This window comes from Scyliorhinus torazame, chromosome 15, assembly GCF_047496885.1.
Source record: "Scyliorhinus torazame isolate Kashiwa2021f chromosome 15, sScyTor2.1, whole genome shotgun sequence".
NCBI lineage: Eukaryota > Metazoa > Chordata > Chondrichthyes > Carcharhiniformes > Scyliorhinidae > Scyliorhinus > Scyliorhinus torazame.
The window spans coordinates 187,820,955-187,845,006 of NC_092721.1; the positions used below are offsets into that span (position 1 = coordinate 187,820,955).

A 24,052-nucleotide genomic window follows, 5' to 3' on the forward strand; every position below is an offset into this window, starting at 1 on the left:
CCCGAATGATCCGAAGTTCATCCAACTCCAGCTCCAGTTCCCTAACTCGGTCTTGGAGGAGCTGGAGATGGCTGCACTTCCTGCAGGTAAAATCAGCAGGGACACTAACGGCATCCCTCATCTCAAACATCCTGCAGGAGGAACATATATTAGTGATGTTGGATATCTACTGCATGGCCAGGGCACCAGGGAGAACTCCCATGTTCTTTTTTGAATAGCGTTATGGGGTGACTAACAGCCACTTGAGAGGGTAGATGGGGCATCCGTCAGCGATGCAGTGGAGTGTCACCTCTCATTTTGTGCCCCAGTTTCTCGGAGTGGGACTTGACCCGCCAACCTTCTGACTCCAAGGTGAGGGGTTCTACCATTGAGCCACAGCAAACATGGGGGATGGATTTTCCGCCTCCATCAGGGCTGGGATTGAACGCGAGCATGAGCTAAAATTAGGTCGGCCCCCACCCCCCTCAGTGTGCAGCTTCCTCTATTCCATTCCATGTCTGGATTGATAGCTGAAGCAGCAATGGGAGCTGGTAGGGCTACCACCGGCACTCAACGAATGGCCCATCAGGCTTATTGGGAGCCCAAAAGAAGCTGGTTAAAGGCTCCTGCACTCCAGTCAGGTCTGGAGGCCGTAGAATCTCTACAGTGCCGAAGAAGGCCTTTGACCCATCCAATCTGCAACAACCCTCTGAAAGAGCAGGCAGCAGGGCTAACCATTGGGCCATCATACCACCCCACTTGCCTGCCTGGCTACAAGAGCAGTCATACACCTCATATTGTCGCCTCGCTGTGGGATATGTTTAAAACATTTTTTATCCTTAAATAAAATTTTACAAAGGGTGTCTCCATTTGGAAACACCTTCCCCTTACTTACTTTATATTGCTTCCTTATGCAATGCCCATTATCTGGTTCCGTAGGGCTCATAACTCTTCAAAAATAAACCGATAAAATATTCCGATAAAATTATTTCAAAGGAAGATGTTAAGTACATAACAGCTGAATTTAATTCCCTTTGCTACTTTTTGCAAGCTTTGTGTATCTTTTTTATATTTTTCCAGGGAATCGTGTGGAATGTGATACCTCCAAATGCCCTTCCAACTTCTGACCTTTTAAATTCAACCTGACAATCCACTGCCCTAAAACCGCCTTTTGGACTGAAAAGGTCCAACTTGAAGAGGTTTCCAAGGATAAAACCGACCACTGAAAAAATACTTCACTCACCTCTTAACTTTATAAAACACGGACGCGAGTGCAGCAATAGCCAGAACTGCTGCCAGCGTTAAAACCAGTAAAAGTGGATTTATCGTTGGTTTGGTGGACGGGCCTTGGGGAAGAAGAAGAAAATTAATCACGGTAAATGGCCAATTTTTAAGCAAAGAAAAGTGCTTAGAAATTTGGGCATGCCCATCGGTCCCACAGCGTGGGCCTCTAAACAGGCCCTTATTTGCATAAAGTACTGATGTCTGTCTCAGGTGATACTGTTCTTTTGGTCTTTAACAATATAGTGGGAGTCGAGATGCCAGCTTCCAGTTTGTAATAAGCACTGTGCTTGCTGCCTCCCAAGTTGTGTGTTGCTTTTAAAAAAATTCTTTCAACGGATTTGGTCATCACTGGCTCGGCCATCATTTATTGCCTATCCCTAATTGCCCTTGAACTGAGTGGTTTGCTACGCCGTTTCAGCGGGCATTTAAGAGTCAACCCCATTGCCGTGGATCTAGAGTCACTTGTGGGTGAGAGCAGGTAAGGACGGCAGATTTCCTTCCCCAAAGGATGTTTGTGCACCAAATGTTTTTTTACGACAATCGACAATGGTTTCATGGTCATCATGAAATGAAAATGAAATGAAATGAAAATCGCTTATTGTCACAAGTAGGCTTCAAATGAAGTTACTGTGAAAAGCCCCTAGTCGCCACATTCCGGCTCCTGTTCGGGGAGGGTGGTACGGGAATTGAACCGTGCAGCTGGCCTGCCTTGGTCTGATTTCAAAGCCAGCGATTTAGCCCTGTGCTATACCAGCTTAGACCACGCTCAAGTGGGCACTCCTTTGACAACTTTCTGGGCCAACATTCGCAAAATCAGAAAACAAAACACATGCCTGCAGTCTTACCCTTCCAAATAAACGTGGGTCCCCATTCACTCCAGTAACTGTTCTTTGCGTGCAAGTCATTAAGTTTGGATCTTAAACGAAAGAAATAGCGCTTTGCAGAATCAACACTTGACAAAGTAAATGAACGGCTTTGAAAATCTTTCACCTGCAATGATGAAGAATATTCGAGAGTGACAAGGTCATCAAAGTAACTGAAGCAAAAGTTAATGCATTTTTTCACGCCAAATCTTTCTGCACTTCTTCAATGCCTGACACTCACTTGCTAAAGCAGATCTTATATGGAGGCCTAGATACTGGGGTGTTTCTCATGGTGATCAAAGCAGGCACTACAAGGGCACTCTGAAGATTCACTTAGGAGTTATTATATCAACTTCTATTTCTTTAAATAAAAATGCCAATTAAGGGGGAATTTAGCATGGCCAATCTACCTACCCGGCGCATCTTTTTGGGTTATGGGGTGAGACCCACGCAGACACGGGTTGAATGTGAAAACTCCACACGGACAGTGACCTGGGGCCTGGATCGATCCCGGGTCCTCGGCGCCGTGAGGCACCATTGCTAACCACTGCACCACCATGCTGCCCTCTATCAACGTCTATTCCTGAAAGAAGCTGGACGTGGCTTGCGGCACTGGCTGCAACCAAACAGAACACAATGTTGTCTCCTTCGGATGCACGTGCACACCAGAGACAGACAGGAAACCTAAGCAGAGGAAATCCTGATATCAGCAATGCATCCAGAACTCAATCATCTGAGGCATTCTATATTATTTGCAGTGAAACCTTTTGGATCGCAGGTCACCAATAGCAGTCACCTACATAATGGCTGAAACCCTACCAAACACTGTCGATGATGAACATGGTCATCTTTGCTTCAAAGAATGATTGGAAGCAGATTAAGGTAAGCCATTACTGGGATTTCCCAGGTACCAATCACCCTCTGCTACCTATGTAACAGGACAATTATTTATGTACAAAACTTTTACAATGACTGTCAGTAAGGCATTGTGGGGAGGTGGTGTCATAATGTTACTGGGCCAGTAATCCAGAGATCCAGGCTAATGTCCTGGGGACATTGTGTCCAAATGTTAGATGGGGTTACAGGGATAGAGCGGGGGAGTGAACCTGGGTAGGGTGCTCTTTCGGAGGGTCGGTACAGACACAATGAGCTGAATGGTCTCTTTCGGCACTCTCGGGATTCTATGACATGGGTTCAATTCCCACCATGGCAGCTGGTGGAATATAAATTAAATTTATACAATCAAGAATTGAAAATAGGGTGGGATATTCCAGCTGCCCCCATGGCGTGTTTCCTAGCCCAGGAGGCGGCTTCCAGTCCTGCTGATGTCCACGACATTTGGCATACCTGGTGTACTGAGCCCTGTCCCTGTTCATTTCGCTGCCATACTGCTACATCTTTAAGCTGTGTTTATCAGACACAGTCAGGATTGCGAATGGAAATCCTGATTGGCCTTTACGCTCCCTCTCAGTCTCTGAGGCTAATTGTATCTCCTTTCCCATAACTGTGACAAGTTCGGGACAAATCTCGGAAGCAAAGGCTACAATTCCCAAAGCACCACTTCCTGACGCATGGTTGGAGCAAGTAGTGCCAACAATGCCAGCCTTCAGCTCACAAGTCCCATCCATTAACTTCAATGAAGCATGAGCTGGGAAGGTGAGAATCCGGTGGTACCTGCTGCTCCCCAACACCAGAGTTCCCTGTAGAGATATCTCAAAAATCAGAAGAGAATGACATAGTCATGGAATAATGGAGAATTTCAGATATTTTACAATATAAATGGCAGCTGTGTCTATGGGGAATCTCCAAAAATCTTGATTAAATTGCAATCCGTATAATGGTTTTTAGATCCTGTAATCCTTCATGCCTCCCTGGGTGTGGTTCACAGTGAATCAGAAGATATTCTACTGCATAACACTCAGCTCAGAGGGTGACCATTGTCCCTTCTCCGTGCAGAACTGGTGGTGCTGTGAAACAGGTAATATAGTTTCAGCCACCTCTTACACCACGCTCCCGAATTTCAGTTCCATTCACGTCGATGGAAATGCCAAGCAGAAGCGATACATAACGGATGGTTGAATCAATCTCATTCGCTTTACACTCCCGCCCAAAGCCAAAATGAACCCCACTCAGTCTAGAAATGATTACCGAGTTACAAGTGTTTCAATAGATTTTCAACCCCAGAAATCCTAGCACAGTAAGGGACCATCCAATTCTTCTTGTCTACAAATGGATTGCCATTGCTCACTGGGGCTGAAGTTACACGTTTAACTTTCTCTTTTCATTTTTTTTTTTTGGACTTCCTCCTCATCCTCATTTGTAAGCTTCTTCAGGAAACAATTCAGGGAAGAATTATCTTGCAGTGAGGAAGGGTTGAAAGGGATATTAAGGGATACTATTTCCGAAACGCTACAGGAGCAGGATTCATTCTATTTTCAACCTTAAATAGTGAAAGAAGGAGTTTCACGCAAATGACTAACCAAGGAAAATTAAGCCTTATTTCCAGTTCAATGAGAGCCTTTATGAATCAAAAGCATAACAATTAAATCTCAGTCAGTAATTTGGAGTAAGACTTAAAGTGTGTCGGATTTTAACATATCTCACTTCTCCCCATTTTGTAAATCTTGCTCCTGTTCAGGTGATTTGGCAGAATTTATTTTCATCTCAACTCAGACTCCCAAAGGCTCCTTTATTTTAACATCTGCTTCACATGTGGGCCAATCTTTTCCAGCACTTCCCCGGGGTGGGGGGTGGGCGAATTTTTCGGTCCTGCCAATGGCAACCTTCTGTGGGGCGATCCCCAGAGGCTGAGGGTGTGGGGCACACTAAGCCCTATGGACATCAGCGAGATCAGAATATCCCTCCGTGATCTTGACTTGCCAACCTGTGCCATGTCCAACAAGAACGGTTTACATTTACATAGCCCCTTTAATGTACTAAAAACATCCCAACCACATTTATTAAACCAAGCCACATGAAGAGATATTGGGGTTAGGAGACCAAAATTTTGGTCAAAAAAGATAGGCTTTGAAGAGTGCGTTAGGGAGCGAATTCCAGAGCTTACAACCTCGGCAGCTTCTGCGTTCCCACCAATGGAGGTGCACTTAAAATCGAGAAGAGCATGAGGCCAAAACTTTAAGAGCACAGAGATCATAGACAGTTTGTGAAGTGGAGGAGGTGCATAGAATCCACAGACTCTCGACAGTACAGAAGGAGACCATTTGCTCCATTGAGTTTGCACTGACCCTCCAAAAGAACACCCTACCTCGGTGGACTCCCCCACCCTGTCCCCATAGCCCCACCGAACCGTTGGACACCAAGGGGCAATTTAGCATGGCCAATTCACCTAACCTGCACATCTTTGGAATGTGGGAGGTAACCAGAGCAACCGAAGGAAACCCACGCAGACACGGGGAGAAGGCGCAAACTCCGCACAGACAGTGACCCAAGGTCGGAATTGATCCCGGGTCCCTGGCTCTGTGAGACGACAGTGCGAATTACTGTGCTGCCATGCTATCTCATTCGGCCTTTGAGATAGGGAGGAGGGTGAAGGGCTGAGAATTTTAGAATCAAGGTAGAAATGAGGTCAGAGCACAAAGGCACCTTGCCTGAAGTATGTAATGTACAAACCTGCCAATGTGAGTCCATGTTGCTTTTGTATTCCATCTGGTACAGGAGCAACTCTGGCTTCTGGTGCTTTGGTATGTCCCAGGTTAATGAAAGCTCCTCCTTTCCAGAAGATTCAGCACTCAGGTTTTGTGGGGGACTCAGCTTAACTGAAACAATTAGATTCAGTGCGAAATTAGAATATCCATCAAATGTATCCATCACATAGATTGCACTGTGGAACACAGACTACTGCCTGCAAAGGGGACAGAGTTAACTTGTCGCAGGCTACTCTTTCAGATCAAATTTCCTCCCTCAAGGTTGAAGTTTTAATTAGCTAGTGGGTCAACACTGCTGGCTCTTCTAAAATTAATTCTTGGCGTGTGGCACATCACCAGAAGGCCAGAAAGTTCTGTCCACCTCTTAGTGACTTTGAGAAGGTGGTGGAGCCGCCTTCTTGAATAGCTGTCACCATGGGGTGAAGCTGCTCCCACAAGGAGATCATAGAATCATAGAATTGACAGTGCAGAAGGAGGCCATTCAGCCCATCGAGTCTGCATTGGCCCTTGGAAAGAGCACCCTACCCAAGCCCACATCGCCACCCTATCCCCGTAACCCAGTAACCCCAACCAATCTTTTTGAACACTAAGGGCAATCTATCATGGCCAATCCACCTAACCTGCACATCTTTGGACTGGGGTGGAAGCCGGAGCACCCGGAGGAAACCCACGCACACACGGGAGAAAGTGCAAACTTCGCACAGCCAATGACCCAAGCCGGGAATCAAAATTGGGATCTTGGAGCTGTGAAGCAACTGTGCTAACCGCTATGCTACCGTGCTGCCCAATCTGGGACTTTAAGCCAGCGATGAAGGAATGAACAATATTTGCCATAGTCGGAATGAGCTGTGACTTGGAGGGGACCTTGGAGGTGGTAGTGCTTCCATGAACCTGCTGTTCTTGTCCTTCATGGTGGTGGATGTTTGAGGTTTGAAGGAAGCTGTTGAAGAACCTTGGTGCGTTGCTGCAGCACACCCTGCTGCACACTGCAGCCATGTTGCACTGATGGTGGAGAGAATGAATGCTTGTAGCAGTTGAATCAAGTGGATGATCAAGTGGACTGCTTTGTCCCGATGGTGTCAAAATATACAATCCATGATGCTCAACAAACTCTGGATGCACTGGTTAACCAGATACTTGTTATTCATCCACCCCACATTGGAATGGAAGCATTGGCAATGATGGGCTTGTGCCCCTTTGGCTAATCACTAACTCAAGGCCATCATGTGCAGCAACAACACCGGCTCTGTGAACCATTGTAACACAGAAAGGAACTGACTGGCTCCACCTCATTTCCAAATTAACAGCAGGAGCTAGCATGTGAAACTCACTGAGTGAACACAGAAAGGGAAAATATGAACTTTACTGAGTACAATATTAGTCTTATAGAGCTGAAGGATACAGCTTTGCTCCCCCCCCCCCGCTCCCGCATTTCATTAAGTTCCCAATCTCAGCAATGTCGCACAGGGATTGCAACTGGCTAATGCTCGATATCTCCCAGATGAGAAAAGGAAAATTGGTATTGGGCAGCAATGATGACCAGAACACTGAGGAGAAAATGAGGGTAAAACCAAGTTCAAATCTTTGCCAGACAGAGATACATTCGCTTCTATGAAGAGAGTCTGGTAAGTGGTGATGGAATTAGTCGATGATATTCATGTCCTCTTCGAGAAAAGCAAGTATCTTGTGCAAGGAGATCATGTGGCAGATGCACTGAAAACGTTGTGTTCAATAATTCACATTAAGAACAAGGGTTACCCGTGTGCAGGGATTGATGGAGCTTTCATGTCAAAATGTGAACTATAGACTATTGGTCTCTTTCCTTTCATTTTATTCTTTATATGAACACTGTTGGCAAGGCCAGCATTTGTTGCCCATCCCTAATTGTCCTAGTCTCTTATAGCCTAGAGTGGGTTTTTAGGGTCTCCACCTCACCCCCCCCCCCCCCCCCCCCCGCGGCATGTTTTCCGACATTGGAGACGGCTCGGCATTGGCCACCGGCGGGATCTTTCGGTCCCGCCGGTATCTTCGGAATTTTGCATGGCTCAGCCGCCGGGGAGCCCCACCCAGGAAGTTGTCTTCAGTGGGACCGGAAAATCCCACCGGTGGGAAGGGCCACAAAACTCTGCCCTATGTATTTACTCCTGATACATATCTTTAGTTGGTATAAATGGGATTGCTTTGTTTTCCTACAGTGGTATTTACTCCTAATATAAAGAAGCGAACAATGATGTGTTGCTACAAGTTATCTTTTAGTTGACAGGGCCCAAATCCATAGAATTCCTGCAGAAGGAGGCCATTTTGGCCTATCAAGTCTGTAACGCTAACCCTAACCCTCTGAAAGAGCATACTAACTAGTCCAACTCCCCCGCCCTATCACCGTAACCCTATAATCATCTTTATTGTCACAAGTAAGCTGACATTAATGCTGCAATGAAGTTACTGTGAAAATCCCGTCGTCGCCACATTCCGGCGCCTATTCGGGTACACTGATAGAGAATTCAAAATGTCAAAATTATATAACAGTGCGTCTTTCGTGACTTGTGGGAAGAAACCGGAGCACCAAGAGGAAGCCCACGCAGACACAGGGAGGACATGCAGACTCCACAGAGACAGTGACCTAAGCCGGGAATCGAAACTGGAACCCTGGCTCTGTGAAGCAACAGTGCTAATGACTGTGCTACCGCATGACCAATCCACCTAACCTGCACATCTTTGGATTGTGGGAGGAAATTGGAGCACCCGGAGGAAACCCACGCACACACGGGGAGAAAGTGCAAACTCCACACAGTCACCCAAGGCTGGAATTGAAGCCGGGTCCCTGGCGCTGTGAGGCAGCAGTGCTAACCGCCCTAATAATATCCAATTTCCAACCACTTCCCACCCAATAGTGCCAAAAAGGTTAGACTAAAAGAATACTTTCACATATTAGAAGACAGAAGTTAAGAAAAGCATTTTACTCAAGGGGAAGGCACAATGAAATAGAGAGTGAGACAGAACTGAAAATTGGGCAGTCAAGGAAGATTGTATCATCACAGGTTGATCAGCCTTCTTCTGTGGACACTGCGAGAACGTGCAAGCTCCACACAGAAAGTCATCCAAGTCGGAATTGAACCCTGGCCCCTGGTGCTGTAGAATCATAGAATCATAGAATTTATAGTGCAGATGGAGGCCATTCAGCCCATCGAGTCTGCATCGGCCCTTGGATAGAGCACCCAACCTAAGCCTACACCTCCACCCTATCCCCATAACCCAGTAACCCCCACTCAACCTTTTTAGATACTCAGAGCAATTTAGCGTGGCCAATCCACCTAACCTGTACATCTTTGGACTGTGGGAGGAAACCGGAGCACCCGGGGGAAACCCACACAGACACGAGGAGAACGTGCAGACTCCGCACAGACAGTGACCCAAGCCGGGAATCGAACCTGGGACCCTGGCGCTGTGAAGCAACTGTGCTAACCTCTGTGCTACCGTGCTGCCCTGTGATGGAGCAGTGCTAATCACTGTGCCACAGTGTCATCCCTCAACAAAAGGGCCATGCCAACAAAACAATGGCCAGGAACGGCCCAGTTGCTCCATCAAGCTGACGCATGCTTAAGTTGGTTGCAGAACGTGATGGGACATTTCTGACCTTGTTCACAGCCATCGCTTCCATTCAACGCTGCAGCAATACAACCTTGTGGGGGATGAAATAAACCAGGGCACAGATAGGGACAGTACACTGTTGTAGTTGTCAGTGAATGGAATACCAAACTGCCAAGTGTGATTATATATCGGCGTACCATTTTCAACAAGTACATGTCCATGCGGTTCCACGACTGTGAAACGGTTGGAATCAATGACGTATGTATAGAGAAAATTGATTTCAAAAACTTTTCCATCCTCGATCAAGAGGCAGCCAAGATTGAGACTTTGGTTCTGTAAGTATTTGTTGCAATGCTTCACACGCAGGGCAGTTTTAGAAAGCCTGGAAGACAGGATTTAACAATTCAGTTAAATGAGAAACAATGTTTAATGTTTGCAGGGAGTATGTTTGGTATTCTTTTCTTACAGCCTATCAGTGAGTCTATGACTGAATGGGAAAACGTTTTACATGAACACATTTTTCAGAATGTTAAAAGTTGCACAAAACAGAATTATGCTTAGCTTAAAGTTCCCAATTAGTTTTTAATTAAAAATGAGAGACGTATATAGTGCCTTGTATAACCTCAAGAAACCTAAATAACCACTGACGCACTTCTCAGGCGCAGTGGGAAATACGGAAGCCAGCTTATGCACAGCAAGATCCCAAAACTGCAATGAGATATTGACCAGTTCATTTCATTCAACAAGTTGGTTGAAAAATAAATATCCACTAGGACACCAGGTAAAGCATCACCACTCTTCTTCAAAAGATGCTGCGTGATCTTTTATATCCACCTGAAAGGGCAGACAGTTCGTTGTTTTAAAACCTCATTCGAAAGATGCCATCTCCAACAATGCGACACTCTCTCAGTGGAATGTCAGCCTGGATTATGTGAAAGAAAAAAGACTTGCATTCGTACAGTGACTTTTCAAGATGACTCAATTGGTTTTCATTATGAGATGTGCCAGTATTTATTTATCGCCCATCCCAAATTGAACTTTCGAAAACCTCTTCCCCACACCTTGATCTTGGGGATAATTTTCTGGTCATGCCTGCCCCATACCAGAACCTCTCAGCCAAGGTCAACGGAGTTTTTGCTTGTCCGTCGAACTCAGCTATTGTAACAAATAAAAAGGTAAGACATAAACTTGCTCCACAAATTCAGCCCGACCATAGCTGATCTTTTACTTGTATCCCACTTCCCCAAACTATCTACACGTCCCTTAATTCTCTTTGTATCCAACAATCTACTGACTCCTTGCTCGAAGACTGAACATCCACAGCGCTTGGGTTAGATGATTCCAATGTTTCACAAGCTTTTGAGTGAAGAAATTTTTCCTCATCTGAGTTCCAAATGTCCGACCCTTTATTCTGAGACTGTGACCTTGAGTTTTAGATTCCCCAGTCGGGGAAACATTCTCGCAGCATCCTAAGAATCATATATGATTCAATTAAATAATCTCTAAACGCCAGGAGATGAAGGCCCAGCCTCAAAGTACTTCTTTAAGTCCACTTTATCAATTTGCTTACTGTCACCTGAACAAATATTGATCCTTACCTGTAATAAATTTCATAACTGCTGTTCTGCTTTGCATCTTTCTCTTGTATCCACTTGCAGCTTAGGTTTCCATTGTCATAATAGGTACAATTCAAATCAGATGTGTTTGACTTTTGGTTTATCAATCTATGTGGACCTGTACAACAGATTGAAATTAAACAACATTAGGCAGGGATATCAGATCTGTAATGAAGTATTCAACATTTGGCTGGGAATTCCTAAAACTGCATTAGAATTCTTAGGTGACCAATCTGTAACTCTGATAGAGAATTCTGGATAAACTTCTTAATTTAGAGAGGTCACGAATCATGGGGGAAAGTCTCCACCGGTTGTTATACCTGGCACAAAGGAAGATGGTTCTGGTTGTTGGAGGTCAGTCATCTCAGCCCCTGGACATTGCTGCAGGAGTTCCTCAGGGTAGTGTCCGAGGCCCAACCATCTTCAGCTGCTTCATCAATGACCTCCCTTCCATCACAAGGTCGGATGTGGGGATGTGCACCGATGGCTGCACAATGTTCAGCACCATTTGCGACTCCTCAGGTACTGAAGCAATCAATGTCCAAATGCAGCAAGACCTGGACAATATCCAGGCTTAGACTGACAAGTGGCAAGTTACATTCACTCCACACAAGTGCCAGGCAATGGCCATCTCTAAAAAGAGAGAATCTAACCATTGCCCCTTGACATTCAATGGCATTATCATCACTGAATCCCCCACAATCAGCATCCTGGGGGTTATCATTGACCAGAAATTGAACTGGACCAGCCATATAAACACTGAGGCTACAAGAGCAGGTCAAAGGCTAGGGATCCTGAGGCGATTAACTCACCTCCTGACCCTCAAAGCCTGCCCATCATCGGCAAGACACAAGTCAGGACTGTGATGAAATACTTCCCAGTTTGTCAAGAAGAGTGCAGCTCCAACAACACTCAAGAAGCTCAACACCATCCAGGACAAAACAGCCCATTTGATTGCTCGCCCTTCAACAAACATTCAAACCGTCCACCACCATGCACAGTAGCAGCCATATGTACCATCTACAAGATGCGCTGCAGCGACTCACCAAGGCTCCTTAGACACCACATTCCAAACCCACGATCACGATCACGATCACCAAGTCGGAGGATAGGCGCAGCAGATACCTGGGAACCCCACTGCCTTGAAGGTCCCCTCCAAGTCACTTACTATCCTGACTTGGAAATATATTAACGTTGCTTCACTGCCGCTGCATCAAAAACCTGGAGCTCCCTCCCTCACAGCACTGTGGGTGTATCTGCACTACATGGACTGCAGCGGTTCAAGAAGGCAGCTCACCACCACCTTCTCAAGTGCAGTTCGAGATGAAAAATAAATGCTGGCCGAGCCAGCGAAGCCCACATCCTGTAAAAATAATAAAAAGGCCTGTATTTGTTACCCATTCCTTATTACCCTTGAAATGGTGGTGGTGACTCAGCTTCCTGAACCTGTAGTACACTTGGTCTGACTCTTCTGTCGCATTTCATACAACAGAGTGGCCTGTTAGGCCATTGCAGAGGGCAGTTAAGAGTCAACCACATGACTGTGGATCTGGAGTCACATGTAGGCCAGACCAGGTAAGGACACCAGATATCCTTCCCTGAAGGATATGAGTGTACCAGATGGATTCTTACAATAATCAATGATAGTTTCATGGTCACCAATACTGAGAATAGCTTTATATTCCATATTAATTAATTATTTGAATTCAAATTTCACCAGCTGCCACCAGAGGCTCGTGTGGATAATAAGCACCAGCCAAGATCTGTTGGGCTGAACGACCTGATTATGTGCTGTAAATTCTACATAATTCAATTTTGCTTCTATACTCACGAAGTCTCAAAAAACAAAGTACTTACATATCAGGTTGGAGGACTCTGACAATATTCTTTCATGAAAGTAACTATGGAAAGCAACTACAGGGCAATCAATTTCACCTAAATGCTAAGACTAGAAATTAGATGGGATAATTCAGAACAAAATTAATCGTCACTTGGCTAAATGTGGGTTAAATGTGGGAAAGCCAGAATGGATTTGTTACGGCCAAATTGTGTTTTAACTAACTCACTCGAGTTTTTGACGTGGACCTGAGAGGGCTGATCAGGGTAATGCTGTTGATGTGGTGTACACGGACGTCCAAAATGCATTTGATAAAAGTGCTGCACAACAGACTTGTGAACAATGTTAGAGCTCACGGGGTGAAAGGAGAAGCAGCAACCGGGATATCAAATTGGCTGAGTGACAGGAGACAAAGAATTGTGGTGGATGGTTGTTTTTCGGACTGGAGGAGATTGTAATGGAGTTCCCTGTGGTCAGTGTTAGGACCCCTCTTCTTCCTAATATTTGCTAATGATTAAACATTGGCATGCAGGTCACAATTTCAAAATTTGCAAAAGATATGAAACTTGGTAGTATTGTGAACCATGAGGAGGATAGTTTTGAACTTCAAGAGGACGTTGACAGATTATTGGAGTAGGCAGAGAAAACTGAATGCCAAGAAGTGTGAAGTGATCCACTTTAGTCGAAATAATGCAGTGAGACAACATGAGATAAAGGGCGGGATTCTCTGATTCAGAAACTAAGTGCTCCCACCAGCGGAGAATCTGGATTGTATCCCCACTGGCGCTAGCAGCACTGCCGAGGTAGTATTCTCATACCGCGACTGTACAAATTTATTCACAGTGGCAGACACCCTTGTTTCCCTGCACTTAACGGTCTTAGGCCATCATTCTGAATGAGCACCCTGATCCCAGCGGCCAGGCGCAGGAACCCCTTCCCCCAACAAAGCAAACGTTGACTGCACTACTGACAAGGAGCACCCCCAAACCCCCATCAAGGAGGGGCAAACTCCCCCACCCCACCATGGGAACGATGGGTCAACCCTCACATCACACACGCATGAGGGTGACCCGATCTTCCAGCCCCACCTCCGGTCCTCCCAGCATCCATCCAGCCGCCCCCACCTCAGCCACCTCTTTCAACCCCCACCCAGGCACCCTCCTTCAGGTCCCACCCCTGACATTACCAATGTTGCACTGCTCACTAGCACCATGGCACTGACACCATGGCCCACACACTCTATCCTGTTGCTCTGGACCCCAAGGGGTCATGTGCCCCTCTGCTAGACAGCTGAGGAAGGGTCCTCCAAGAATCCTGTGGGCTGGGTGGGTTCATGCTGTGGGTAATGAGTGAACTCCGGGACCATCCCCCGGAATGGGGGTTCCGTATCTGGACTGCCCCTTCCATCCCTGGGCAACCTGAAGGTCACTGCTAGCATGGCGATCTCAGGAAGCCCTCTGTACAACGTCATCATCCTTATATGATCTGTTCAAACTTTGAAGTAGCATTCTCACTTTGAACTGCTCTGCTTGACAGCTGCCTCACCTGATGAAGGAGCTGTGCTCCAAAAGCTAGTGGCTCCAAACAAACCTGTTGGACTTTAACCTGGTGTTGTAAGAACTTCTTACTGTGACAGCTGATGAGCAGACCAGACAGTTCATTGAAGGTTCAAACCAGGAAAACCTTCCCTTTCCTCACATCTTCTCAGTGCCACGCTTTGAAAACTGCTGCTTTTTGAAGTGCCTGAGCCTTCCTACAAAGCCCACAACACTTGAAAAGGCTTGAAATCCCCTGAAATCTTTGAAATGCTAAGCATTAATTCAGTTTCACAGTGCAGTACATTTAACTAGCCTTTGATTGACAGCTCAAAGGTTTGAACACAGCTACCAGGATGTTTGTTTATTTATCTTTTCCTTCACGCATGAATACATCCGAGGTACCCTCCATTGATCCTAACCATAATGTTTACGAACAACCTTGTACTGATTTACAGCTTCAACAATGCAAAGTGCTTTTTTGCAGTTAGAAAAGAGGAAGTGAAAAAGTGTTAATCACATTCAAATGAATGCAAATGAACTGTTTGCACGTTCTCACCAGCAGAGGGAGGGAAGCCCGCTTTGGCTGGTGGGGTGTGAACGGTGACTGCAGATGGGCCTGCCCATCCCGTTTTTGGGCCAACGCGGGATTTCCGATTTTAGTGATGGGATCAGAGATTCTGCTCAAAGTGTATAATTCTAAATGGGGTACAGGAGCAATGGGACCTGCTGTGCATGTGCATAAATCGTCTAAGGTGGCAGGATAGGTTGCGAGCGCGGTTAAGGCATATGGCATCCTGGACTTTATCAATAGGAATATAGAGTACAAAAACAAGGAAGATATGTTCAACCAGTTTAAGATACTTGTTCAGCCTCAACTGGTGTACCATGTCCAATTTTGGCCACTGCACTTCAGGAAGAATGTGAAGACTTTTGAGAATGGTTCCCGAGATGAGGAACGTCAGTGATGTAGTCAGATTGGAGGGGGATTGGATTGGATTGGATTGGATTTGTTTATTGTCACGTGTACGGAGATACAGTGAAAAGTATTTTTCTGCGAGCAGCTCAACAGATCGTTAAGTACATGAGAAGAAAAGGGAATAAAAGAAAATACATAATCGGGCAACACAACATATGCAATGTAACTACATAAGCACTGGCATCGGATGAAGCATACAGGGTGTAGTGTTAATGAGGTCAGTCCATAAGAGGGTCATTTAGGAGTCTGGTGACAGTGGGGGAGAAGCTGTTTTTGAGTCTGTTCGTGCGTGTTCTCAGACTTCTGTATCTCCTGCCCGATGGAAGAAGTTGGAAGAGTGAGTAAGCCAGGTGGGAGGGATCTTTGATTATGCTGCCCGCTTTCCCCAGGCGTTCCCCAGGTGTAGATGGAGTCAATGGATGGGAGGCAGGTTCGTGTGATGGACTGGGCGGTGTTCACGACTCTCTGAAGTTTGTTGCGGTCTTAGGCCGAGCAGTTGCCATACCAGGCTGTGATGCAGCCAGATAGGATGCTTTCTATGGTGCATCTGTAAAAGTTGGTAAGAGTCAATGTGGACATTCCGAATTTCCTTAGTTTCCTGAGGAAGTATAGGCGCTGTTGTGCTTTCTTGGTGGTAGCATCGACGTGGGTGGACCAGGACAGATTTTTGGAGATGTGCACCCCTAGGAATTTTAAACTGCTAACCATCTCCACCCGTTGATGCTGACAGGGGTGCGTACAGTACTTTGCTTCCTGAAGTCAATTACCAGCTCTTTAGTTTTGCTGGCATTGAGGGAGAGATTGTTGTCGCTACACCACTCCACTAGGTTCTCTATCTCCCTCCTGTATTCTGACTCGTCGTTATTCGAGATCCGGCCCACTATGGTCGTATCGTCTGCAAACTTGTAGATGGAGTTGGAACCAGGTTTTGTCACGCAGTCGTGTGTGTACAGGGAGTAGAGTAGGGGGCTAAGTATGCAGTCTTGCGGGGCGCCGGTGTTGAGGACTATTGTGGAGGAGGTGTTGTTGTTCATTCTTACTGATTGTGGTCTGTTGGTCAGAAAATCAAGGATCCAGTTGCAGAGTGGGGAGCCAAGTCCTAGGTTTTGGAGCTTTGATATGAGCTTGGCTGGGATTATGGTGTTGGAGGCAGAGCTGTAGTCAATAAATAGGAGTCTAATGTAGGAGTCCTTGTTTTTGAGATGCTCTTGGGATGAGTGTAGGGCCAGGGAAATGGTGTCTGATGTGGACCGGTTGCAGCGGTATGCGAATTGCAGTGGAGCAAGGCGTTCTGGGAGTATGGAGGTGATGCGCTTCATGATCAACCTCTCGAAGCACTTCATTACGACTGAAGTCAGGGCCACGGGTTTGTAGTCATTGAGGCACGTTTGCCGGTTCTTCTTTGGTACCGGTATGATGGTGGTCTTCTTGAAGCAGGTGGGGACCTCGGAGTGGAGTAGGGACAGGTTAAAGATGTCTGCGAATACCTCTGCCAGCTGGTCCGCGCAGGCTCTGAGTGCACGACCAGGGATCCCGTCCGGGCCCGTCGTCTTCCAAGAGTTCTCTTTCAGGAAGGCGAATCTGACTTCGGAAGCTGTGATGGTGGGTATGGGTGAATTATGGGCTGCTGGGGCACTCGACAGCGGATTGTTGGTTACCTGCGCGAACCGAGCATAGAATGCATTGAGTTCATCGGGGAGGGGTGCGCTGTTGCCAGAGATACTGTTCGGCTTCGCTTTGTAGCCGTTATGTTATATACTCCTTGCCACAACCGCCGAGAGTCTCTCTGTGACTTTAGCTTGGTTTGATATTCTCCCTTGGCATCTCGGATGGCTTTGCGGAGGTCGTACAATTGTAAGGGGAATAGAGAGGCGGTTCTGCGGACGCAATCGAGACTCCAGGATGGTATGTTGCCTCCCTGGTGCAAGGGTCAAGGATGTCTCGGAGCGGCTGCAGGACATTCTGGGGAGGTGGGCGGGGGGGGGGGGGGGGGGGGGGGGGAGAGTGAACAGCCAGCTGTCGTGGTGCACATAGGCACCAACAATATAGGTAAGAAACGGGACGAGGTCCTACAAGCTGAATTTAGGGAGCTAGGAGTTAAACTAAAAAGTAGGACCTCAAAGGTAATAATCTCAAGATTGCTACCAGTGCCCATAACTGTTCACAATTTACATAGATGATTTGGAGTTGGGGGACCAAGGGCAATGTATCCAAGTTTGCAGACGACACTAAGATAAGTGGTAAAGCAAAAAGTGCAGAGGATACTGGAAGTCTGCAGAGGGATTTGGACAGGCTAAGTGAATGGGCTAGGGTCTGGCAGATGGAATACAATGTTGACAAATGTGAGGTTAGCCATTTTGGTAGGAATAACAGCAAAAGGGATTATTATTTAAATGATAACATATTAAAACATGCTGCTGTGCAGAGAGACCTGGGTGTGCTGGTGCATGAGTCGCAAAAAGTTGGTTTACAGGTGCAACAGGTGATTAAGAAAGCAAATGGAATTTTGTCCTTCATTGCTAGAGGGATGGAGTTTAAGACTAGGGAGGTTATGCTGCAATTGTATAAGGTGTTAGTGAGGCCACACCTGGAGTATTGTGTTCAGTTTTGGTCTCCTTACTTGAGAAAGGACGTACTGGCACTGGAGGGTGTGCAGAGGAGATTCACTAGGCTAATCCCAGAGCTGAAGGGGTTGGATTACGAGGAGAGGTTGAGTAGACTGGGACTCTACTCGTTGGAATTTAGAAGGATGAGGGGGGGATCTTATAGAAACGTTTAAAATTATGAAGGGAATAGATAGGATAGATGCGGGCAGGTTGTTTCCACTGGTGGGTGAAAGCAGAACTTGGGGGCATAGCCTCAAAATAAGGGGAAGTAGATTTAGGACTGAGTTTAGGAGGAACTTCTTCACCGAAAGGGTTGTGAATCTATGGAATTTCTTGCCCAGTGAAGCAGTAAAGGCTCCTTCATTAAATGTTTTTAAGATAAAGATAGATAGTTTTTTGAAGAATAAAGGGATTAAGGGTTATGGTGTTTGGGCCGGAAAGTGGAGCTGAGTCCACAAACGATCAGCCATTACCTCATTGAATGGTGGAGCAGGCTCGAGGGGCCAGATGGCCTACTCCTGTTCCTAGTTCTTATGTTCTTATGTACCTGGATTTCTTGTACTGGTCAGCATCGTCTGACTTGAACGCCTCAGATCTGTCCTTCAGTAGGGAGTCAATCTCGCGATTGAGCCATGGTTTCCGATTGGGGAATGCACGTACTGCTTTGTTTGGCATGCAGTCATCCACACATTTGCTGATGAAGTCTGTGACGGTGGTGGCATACTCATTTAAGTTGGTCGCTGAGTTCTTAAACATGGACCAGGGCTGCTCTTCTTGGAGAAGAAAAGATCAAGTGGAGATTCGATGGAAGAATTCAAGTTCTGAACAAAGTAGATCAGGAGAAATTGTTTGCACTGATGAAACAGAGGGGACTGTTTTAAGGTAATGGGCGTGACAAACAATGGCAGCTTGAGGAGAACGCTTTTCACACAGCAAATGGTCAGGATCTGGAGCGCGTTGCCCGAGAGTGTGATGGTAACAGGTTCAATTGAGACTTTCAAAAGGGGATTGGGCCGAAAATCTCCAGTCAAGGAATTCTCTTTACCCGCTGGCAGCGCACCCCCGCTTGTGGGTCTCCTGGTGTCATGGCTTCAGTGGGAAATCCCATTGCCAAGCGACAGGAAGAGAGAGTCCCCTGCGAACGGCGCGCCGTTGGGACCGGAGAATCCTGCCTTTGGATTTTTATCCAAAAAGGAAACAATATTGCGGGTTGATGGGAATGAAGCAGGGGAGTGGCAATCGATAAACCGCTCCTTCAGATGGCCATTATCGGCATAATTGGCTGAATGGACTCTCTCTATCTGTGCTGTGTGGTAGTATGCATTAGGGGTCATGTGGGACTGTGAAGCCGTGATGCCATTGGCTGACAGATCCCGGGTCCTGGTTGGCTGTTGATCTCTAGCTCCGCCCTGAAGGCGGAGTATAAGAACCAGGAGTTCTCCCCGCAGCTCCAGTCTGTTGCTGAACTGCGGGGAACAAGTCACGCTTAATAAAGCCTCATCGACTTCATCTCTATTCGTCTCTCGTAAGTCATTGTGCGCTACATGCTGTAACCATTCTATGATTCTAATCTGCCTGCAGATTTTTGACCCTCTTTCACATCCTCTGGGGACACCACTTGGGTTCTGCTTCAACACCTCTCTATATGGACGGTGAAGCAAATTCAAAACTTTCGAGTTGACTACAAAAGTAAAGAAGCTCTGCTCAATCTTTATAAATTACTGGTCTGGCCTCATCTGAAGTACCATTTTCAGTTCTGGCTATCAGATCTGAGGAAGGATCTTGACAGGGGAGCATTATCGATTGCAGCTACATGCACAATGACAGATAGGAAAAGACTGTCCGGTGCATCCAACCTTTCCCACACTAAATGTGTTGCATTATGAATCACAATACATACATGCTGCCCACTCCAACCGAAACGTTTCCTGAAGGAGGTTGAAAGAAAAGAAACAAATGAAATCTGAGAAATTCATCTCTGAGCACCTCAGATGATTAAAACAAATATAGGAGAGTATTTTGGCCCTGATTAATGTTGTACGGGTATCTACCTTATATATGAGGAGACCTTCCCTTCCACAGAAACAGGTCCAGCACTAACAGGAAGGAATTTAATGAATTGGCATTTGCCTGTTCCACATGTCCACCGTTATCTCAGAAAAGAAACATTTTCTAACATCTAATCTAGATTTGACCTTGTCGAACTTAAGATTTGACCAATTGTTTGAAGCACGCTTTCTCACAAAAAAACAATATTTACTTAACCATTTTAGAAACCTCAAATAAGTCACCTCTGAAATGCAGAGCCCCGACTCTTTGGTCCCACCTTGATAGCCAAGATGCATAAAAGTGCAAATATTGTCCCTCCGCACCTTTCCAAAATTCAATATCACCCCAGTATAAGGAGAACAAAACATGAGGGTCATTTACTGTACATGTTAAAGTTGTTGCATGCACATAAGCTTCATACCACGTTCTTGAAGTTGGAAGCCATGCGGTGCCAGCAGTGTGAAATTGTTCGACATCTTTATACATAACCACAACCACCGATGTATTTCCCTTTTCTTTTCCAATCGACAGCTTTGATTCTCTTTGTTCCAGCTGCATAACTCCCTTTGTAATCGCTGCCGTGAAAACCTGTAAGAGTATTCACATGGGCAAAGAATTTTATTCGCCTGCTATTTCATACATTTAAATCTTTATAATCGTACTTGCCTGTAAAGAGCATAAGAACCAGGAGTTGGCCATCTGACCCTTCGAGCCTGTTCCGCCATTCAATGAGATCATGGCTGATCTTTTGTCGACTCAGCTCCACTTTCCCGCCCGAACACCATAACCCTTTATTCCTTTAGTCTTCAAAAAACTATCTACCTTTATGTTGAAAACATTTAATGAAGGAGCTTTGACTGCTTCACTGTGCAGGGACTGTGAATTCCATAGATTCACAACCCTGTGGCTGAAGAAGTTCCTCATAAACTCAGTCTGAAATCTACTTCCCCTTATTTTGAGGCTGTGTCCCCTAGTTCTGCTTTCACTCGCCAGTGGAAAAAAACCTCTCCGCATCTATCCTATTTCCTTCATAATGTTATATGCTTCTATAAGATCCACCTGCATTCTTCTAAATGCCAACGAGTACAGTCCCAGTCCACTCAACCTCTCCTCGTAATCCAACCCCCTCAACTCTGGGATTAACCTAGAGAATCTCCTCTGCACACCCTCCAGTGCCAGTACGTCCTTTCTCAGGTAAGGAGACCAAAACTGAATACAATACTCCAAGTGTGGCTTCACTAACATCTTATACAGTTGCAGCATAACCTCCCCAGTCTTGAACTCTATCCCTCTAGCAATGAAGGACATAACTCCATTTGCCTTCTTAATCACTTGTTGCATCTGTAAACCAACTTTTTTGCAACTCATGCACTAGGACACCCAGGTCTCTCTGCACAGCAGCATGTTTTAATATTTTATCATTTAAATAATAATCCCTTTTGCTTTTTTCTTACAAAAATGGATAACCTCACATTTGTCAACTTTGGATTCCATCTGCCAGACCTTAGCCCATTCACTTAAACTATCCAGATCCCTCTGCAGACTTCCGGTATCCTCTGCACTTTTTGCTTTACCACTCATCTTAGTGTCGTCTGCAAATTTGGACACATTGCCCTTGGTCCCCAACTCCAGATCATCTATGTAAATTGTGAACAATTGTGGGCCCAACACTGATCCCTGAGGGACACCACTAGCTACTGATCACCAACCAGAGAAACACCCATTAATCCCCACTATTTGCTTTCTATTAATTCACCGATCCTCTCTCCATGCTACTACTTTACCCTTAATGCCATGTATCATTATCTTATGCAGCAACCTTGTGTGGCACCTTGTCAAAAGCTTTCTGGAAATCCAGATATGCCGCATCCATTGGGAACAAGAAATATTCAGTATTATACAGAAAGGACATCAAAGATTTGGAGATGTAGAGAGAAGTTTACCTGAAAGCTATCAGCAAAGCGGGCTATTCAACTATTTGAAGAGAAGCTGAGGTTGTTCTCCTTAGAGCAGAGGAGCTTTGGGAGGCGGGTGGCGGGGGACGAGGGGAGTTTTGGTGAAAGTCTTCAAAATCAGGAAAGATTTTGAAACAGTAATTGGGGACAATCTGTTTTGACTGGGAGGAGGGTTAGTACCGGTAGACACAGATTTAAAACAATTGGCAAAAAGCCAGAAGGGAATTTTTGAACTCAACAAGTTGTTATAATCTGGAGGCAGGCTCAATAGCAACTTTCAAAAGGAAATCAGAGCAAATAATTCAAGCAAAGAAATCAAGTGAAGAATGTTCTGGGACTCTAGGAAGAGAGCAGAGGAGCGGAGCAACTTAGTTTTTCAAAGAGCCGACATAGTCATGATGGACCGAATGGCCTCCTATCTGTGCGATGTGATTCTATGTTCATATCGGGCTGACGTGATGCCTTTTGCAGAGGTATTGACAAATCGGCAAACCTATCGATCCAAATGCTTTTGGTTCCACTCAAAGGTTCCAATACGTTTACTACTCCATTACTCGCTCTTCAGTAAAAGATGAATCGTACTCACAGGAATGGTCATTACAGCTCCCTCAGGAGGGTCTTGTTAAAATAGAATTTGCACAACTGCAACATGGTAAAGGGAAGCAGTCCTGACCCTCTGGGATTGAATGAATGCGAGGAAGGGACGAAGCAAGAAATCTGGATTTCAATACAATGTGGACACAGGGAGAAAGACCTCCCGCCATATTTGAGCTGAGGGTCAGCAAGAAAGGCTATAACACAAACAGTAAAGAACAAAGAACAATACAGCACAGGATCAGGCCCTTCAAACCTCCAAGCCGGCGCCAATCACGTGTCCTATTTGGACTAACCGCCTGTATCCTTCTATACCCGTCTGTTCATGTGCCTATCCAAACTTTGCCCCTAAAATAGGGACAAGTTTTGCACCAAAGACAAATTGAACAGTCGAGAATTTTCATCCTATCCAGCATTGCAAGAGAAGTGCTAAAAAATGTTAGAGAACTGAAATAGGAAGGGTATTGGCGTTTTGGACACACATATTCAAGTTTACTACTTACCAGTAATAAAACATGTCATTAACACCATTAGGTGCCACTTCATTCCGCTCCCATGTGCAGTTTACATATTTCATATCGTAATAGATGCAGTTCATCGGCTCAGAAGTCCCATCTTTGCCTAACAGTGGTTAAAGCACACATACGATTCCATTTAGAATTTACAGGCACATAAAGCTTTGTCATGTTGGGTATTCCGATACACAAATGGACCAACACGGTTGTAGATGGTACAACTCTGTTTTATTGTCTTGAACAATAACAACTAATAACTACTGGCTGTGCTTCACCAGCTGACCTGTGGACCCGGCCCTTTCACTATCTTGGTAAGGCACTCAGCACATGGTGCATGTCTGAGTGGCACGCTGTGAGCTCTGTGCTCTGAGCTATCTCCTGGTAGAATGAGCAGGAACTGTGGTGTTCCCTGTTTTATAGTGCGTCTGCTCTCACTGGTGATTGGCTGCGATGTTATGTGTGTGTTGGTTGGTCCAACTACCTGTCCATCAGTGTGTGTGTGATTGCACCATGATATGCTAATGTTGATATCATGACATCCCCCCTTTTCACAAGGATATGTGCCTTCATGCTAATAAATATTAGTGTGTACTGAGTGCATCTGAGTATGTGTGTGCAATATTTACAACATGTACATGAGGCTAAACTATATACAGAGGAAGTGTCAGGTTCAACAGGGCAACGAGGTTGTATCAATAACAAAACAAATGCAATCAGCAAACGACGAGAGAGAACTTCTGGAACAAGAAAGAAACACGTTAACAGTACTGTAAAACAATTCAGTGAGTCCAATGTGCTAACAGGCTCAGAAGTCAAGTCTATCAGGTGGACGACGAATTCGGGTTGACCGCCTCAAGGGTGGTCAGGATCCACCGGCTGAGGAATGGGCCTGGCCAGGGGCGAGAGAGGAATAGGCAGAGTGGCAGGACGCTCAATGAAGTCGACATCAGGGACAACAGGAGGGCGTGGCACAGGTGCATGATCTCG

General features: G+C 45.8%; 1 protein-coding gene across 1 annotated transcript in view; it reads right to left on the minus strand.

The window, feature by feature from the left end:
• The window catches only part of LOC140391337 (cytokine receptor common subunit gamma-like), a 52,157-nt gene extending 29,009 nt beyond the window's left edge, over positions 1-23,148 (minus strand). Inside the window, exons 1-7 of the mRNA XM_072475919.1 lie at positions 23,054-23,148; positions 20,423-20,589; positions 10,978-11,113; positions 9,577-9,761; positions 5,757-5,902; positions 2,109-2,253; positions 1,223-1,325 (exon numbers count right to left, since the gene is read on the minus strand). Coding sequence (XP_072332020.1) covers positions 1,223-1,325; positions 2,109-2,253; positions 5,757-5,902; positions 9,577-9,761; positions 10,978-11,113; positions 20,423-20,589; positions 23,054-23,148 — 977 coding nt within the window. The remainder of the gene's footprint in view (positions 1-1,222; positions 1,326-2,108; positions 2,254-5,756; positions 5,903-9,576; positions 9,762-10,977; positions 11,114-20,422; positions 20,590-23,053) is intronic.
• Between the last annotated feature and the right edge of the window lie 904 nt (positions 23,149-24,052).